This window comes from Hordeum vulgare, chromosome 5H, assembly GCF_904849725.1.
Source record: "Hordeum vulgare subsp. vulgare chromosome 5H, MorexV3_pseudomolecules_assembly, whole genome shotgun sequence".
NCBI lineage: Eukaryota > Viridiplantae > Streptophyta > Magnoliopsida > Poales > Poaceae > Hordeum > Hordeum vulgare.
The window spans coordinates 264,378,932-264,382,708 of NC_058522.1; the positions used below are offsets into that span (position 1 = coordinate 264,378,932).

At 47.8% G+C, this 3,777-nt stretch overlaps 1 protein-coding gene across 1 annotated transcript; it reads right to left on the reverse strand.

Moving 5' to 3' along the window:
• Positions 1–1,172: 1,172 nt before the first annotated feature.
• On the reverse strand, positions 1,173–3,191 carry LOC123397961. The gene is made up of 4 exons (XM_045092470.1): positions 2,674–3,191; positions 2,525–2,577; positions 1,655–1,831; positions 1,173–1,572 (listed from the first exon to the last, which is right to left on the reverse strand). Exons 1-4 carry the CDS (start codon positions 3,085–3,087, stop codon positions 1,332–1,334), a joined length of 885 nt encoding a protein of 294 aa, XP_044948405.1. The 5' UTR covers positions 3,088–3,191; the 3' UTR covers positions 1,173–1,331.
• Between the last annotated feature and the right edge of the window lie 586 nt (positions 3,192–3,777).

Genomic DNA, 3,777 nt, shown 5'->3' on the forward strand with positions numbered 1-3,777 from the left:
GTGCGGGCTGCGAGGTTGGGGACGCCGGCGCCGGCGGTTGGGCGCCGTCGCGGCGTGAGAAAGAGAGAGAGAGAGAGGCGGCTAGTGTTTGAGGCGTCCGTCTCCTGAGGGAGACGACAACAGAATATATTGTTTATTGTCTGCTTAATATCGAAGGGTATATGTGTTTATATAGGAGGACAGCCTCCACTAAACCCTAGATAACTTGGACTCTAACTTGGACTCTAAGATAGGTAAGATAACTTGGGCTAAGCCCATAATTAACCCTGCTCATTGGGCCTTCTCCGTTGATACGTTGTACCGATCATAACAATATTGGACTCGTCACTATTGGAGCATGTGTGGTGTTTTCTTGTGCAGGCTCAGCCGATATGTGTACTTTTCGTTTGCTTTTATCTTTTACAATAATGTTAAAATCTTAGTAATTACCTCATGTAGCCACTGTCGCGATGCATGCTGCCTCAAAATTTCTTTTCCGGGTGAAAAAAGTCTGGCTGCTGGATTTTATTTTATAAATAATAGTATATGATTGCATGCATCAATGCAGAATCCAACGATTATCCTTCTTTGGGAAAAATAATCATCAACTCCCTCACATGTTCCTATTACAATCTACTCCCTCCGTTCCTAAATATAAGTCTTTTTAGAGGTTTCACTTCCTAAATATAAGTCTTTTTAGAGGTTCTACTAGTGGACTACGTACGGATGTATATAGACATACTTTAGAGTGTAGATTCACTCATTTTGTTCCGTATGTAGACCCCTAGTGAAATCTCTTAAAAGACTTATATTTAAGAACAGAGGGAGTATGTAGCATGTGCAACACAATTCTAAAAATACTTCTAAGAAAAAAAAAACTTTTGTACAAAGTTGAATACTTCTAAGACAGAGCAACACGTACTTATCTTTCTTTCAAGTTTTCTGTCTAAATACTACCTCCGTCCCAAAATAAGTGATCCAAGTTTGTACTAATTTTATACTATATTTTTCTTAAAAAACTTTGTACTAAATTTAGTATAAATTGAGTCACTTATTTTGGGATGAAGGATTGTACTTTATAACCAAACCTAACCTCTAAATATAAATGCAAATCAATGTCTTAACGGTTACTTTTTTGTGAACTGGTTGGAACAATTTGTAGGTCAGTTTACAGGTGATACCCGAACCATGTCTGCAGAGAATGCATCGCGCCTGCTCAGCATATTGAACAATGCTGCGTGGAACATCAGTTATCCAAAGAATAATTCAAGACCAACAGTCCAGCACCGATTCATGCTACACGAATTAGCAGAGGACATACATATATACGGGGACCTACCAGGACAACCATGTCATTGCTGTTGGATCTGAGCATCATGAACCGGCAACTCTTTTACCATGAGAACACGCCTCCTCCTCCCAACCCAGGTGACCCACCCAGGATCCCTTGACACCACCCTGTATCCTGCCTTTGCATAGAGTCCTCGAGCGCTGCTGTCATCCTCGTATGCCATAAGAGCCATGAATCTCTGCCTCCATTCTAGAGCCAACACCTCGCACGCTTTCAGCAGAGCGGTGCCTACCTTCCTCCTCCTGGACGCATAAACCTATCGAGTTTAGCAGCATTTCACAGTTTGAGTGTGTTAAAATGGGTTGGATGGAGGATATTGGTTACCTGAATGATGGCAGCACGGCTATTCCTGATACGTAAAAGTACTCCTGGACGCCTTGGAGGTTCCTAAGGATGTCACCTTCATCCTGCACCGTGCAATCCACCACCCCAATGATCTTCTCAAATGGTGCCCGCGACTGCAACAGCTCATCGGCTTCTTCTGCTACCAAGCATGCATACCTAAGAGAGTCATGGTTCATTTATCAGCGCCAACCATTTTATGTGGACAGTCCAAATTGCACGGGCGTACTTTATTTTCTCGAAAGAGAAAGACTGTCATATTAAGCATAATGCAACAATCATTGGAAATGTTGAAAAATTTGGCATCAGATTTTTAAGCATGCCAAATTTGACGCCCGAGATGACAATTATGTCGTCCAATATGACAATTTCTTTCAGCAAACATGACATATCCTGGTAAAAAAACTGAGCATGGCAAGGATTTGACATGCTTGATGATGGAAATTGCAATGCTCGCGACAACATAATTTGTCATCCCGGGCGTCAGATTTGTAGCGAAATCCATAGGCGTCCTCTGATGTCTACCGAGAGACTTTAGTTTGCCAAGTAGAAAAAGAATATGTACTGCAAAAGAAGTGCAGACACATCACACATGAAGCTATTCGAGTGAAGAGCGCCTGAAGAGGTGTTTTAGATGTGCGGTAGAAATATACAAGAACTCGAACAGAGCGTTCTCCGGGACAAAACTTACAATAGTAACCACCTTGTTTAGTTAAGAGTTAGTGTGGCTAATTATCTGATAAATTCTAGGAGCACTACTAAATTAAGCTTTACAGTCATAACCCTGGCATAAATATTACAAGTTTAACCACTTCATCATCAATCTGGAATCAGGGATACCAAGAACATCACCTGTCAGGCGGCGAATTCCTCAGTTTGTAAATGAGCGCCGCCAACACCTCTGCCTGATCTTGGTCAATACAAGAAACGCCATCTTTATCAAAATGCGCGGGCAAATACACATTTCTAGTGCAGATGAAAGCATTTGATGTGATGCATACTTTGAAGAAATCGAAGAAGAAGTCGTTGAAGAGCGCAACGGGGACGTGGAAGGCCTCGGCCTGCACGAACGCCACCCGCCTCATCTCCTCGCCGATCCGCCCCATCCGCCGCACACCCCACTCAGCCTCCATCGCAAGGTATCGTTCCTCCTCCGCACCGCCTACCGCGCCGACCTGATGCTTCGTGGGCAAGCAAGGGAGTCGTCCTCTTCCTGCAAGAAGGATCTTCTTGGCGCTGCCAAGGCAGCCGGTCTTGAGAGGAGGAGGGAGCGAGCTTGTTCTTGACAGTGCTGCGGCGGTGATGCTGCCTCTGGGGGACCGCTGAGACTGCGGGGTAGAGGAGGAGGAGGGAAGAGGGTGGGGTGGGAGCGGGGGTGCTCGGAGGACGGCCATGGTTGCTGCTGGTGGTGGCATCAGTGATGGGATTGGGGGACTCGGACGGCTGTGGCCTCACAACGCACGCGTGTGGACACTAGGATATGGAAATTATGCTCGTGCACACTAAATCTTCCTATGCTGGTGCAGTTAGGACATATTACAATGATGTTATATCATGAATATCATATAAAATAAGGGAAAGTCTTACCTTCCACCGGTGGATCTGTGCGATCCATCGGCCGCCTCCTCATCCGTTGATTTTTTTTCCATCCCGCGCCCAACGTTTTCTTGAAACTGGGCAGTTGTTTCAGAAACTGTCTAGTCCGTTGTCAGCCTACCGCGGCTCCGCACGCACCCCGTCACCGGCCTACCGCCGCCCCTGCTCCGCCGCCCTCCACCGTCGGCCTGTGCGCTGCCCCGCTGCCCTCCACCGCCGGCCCGCCCCTCACCAGATCCCCACCTCGCCGGATCGCCGGATCCCCACCTCGCGTGGCGAACGAGGAGGTGTGGGGCGCGGACGCCGGCGAGCTCCCGTCGCAACAACCATGGCCAGCCCCGGCTCCCTCGAACTTGGAGCAAGGTGGTGGAGGAGAAGGCCGTGGAGGTGGTGGACGGGAAGGCTGACGAGGCGGCAGCTCAGGACGAGGAGGAGAAGAAGATGGAGAAGGCGGAGGCGGAGGCCGGGGCGGTCATCGAGGGCACCACCGCGTCCTTCAAGGAGGAGAG

What these genes read in the sequence shown, in the direction of transcription:
- LOC123397961 (XM_045092470.1), bottom strand. Translation starts at nt 3,087, where the DNA reads ATGCCACCACCAGCAGCAACCATGGCCGTCCTCCGAGCACCCCCGCTC. An exon ending in AGGAATTCGCCGCCTGACAG is followed by an intron (nt 1,832 to 2,524) that starts GTGATGTTCTTG and finishes TGACTCTCTTAG; the next exon opens with GTATGCATGCTTGGTAGCAG. An exon ending in GCCGTGCTGCCATCATTCAG is followed by an intron (nt 1,573 to 1,654) that starts GTAACCAATATC and finishes TTATGCGTCCAG; the next exon opens with GAGGAGGAAGGTAGGCACCG.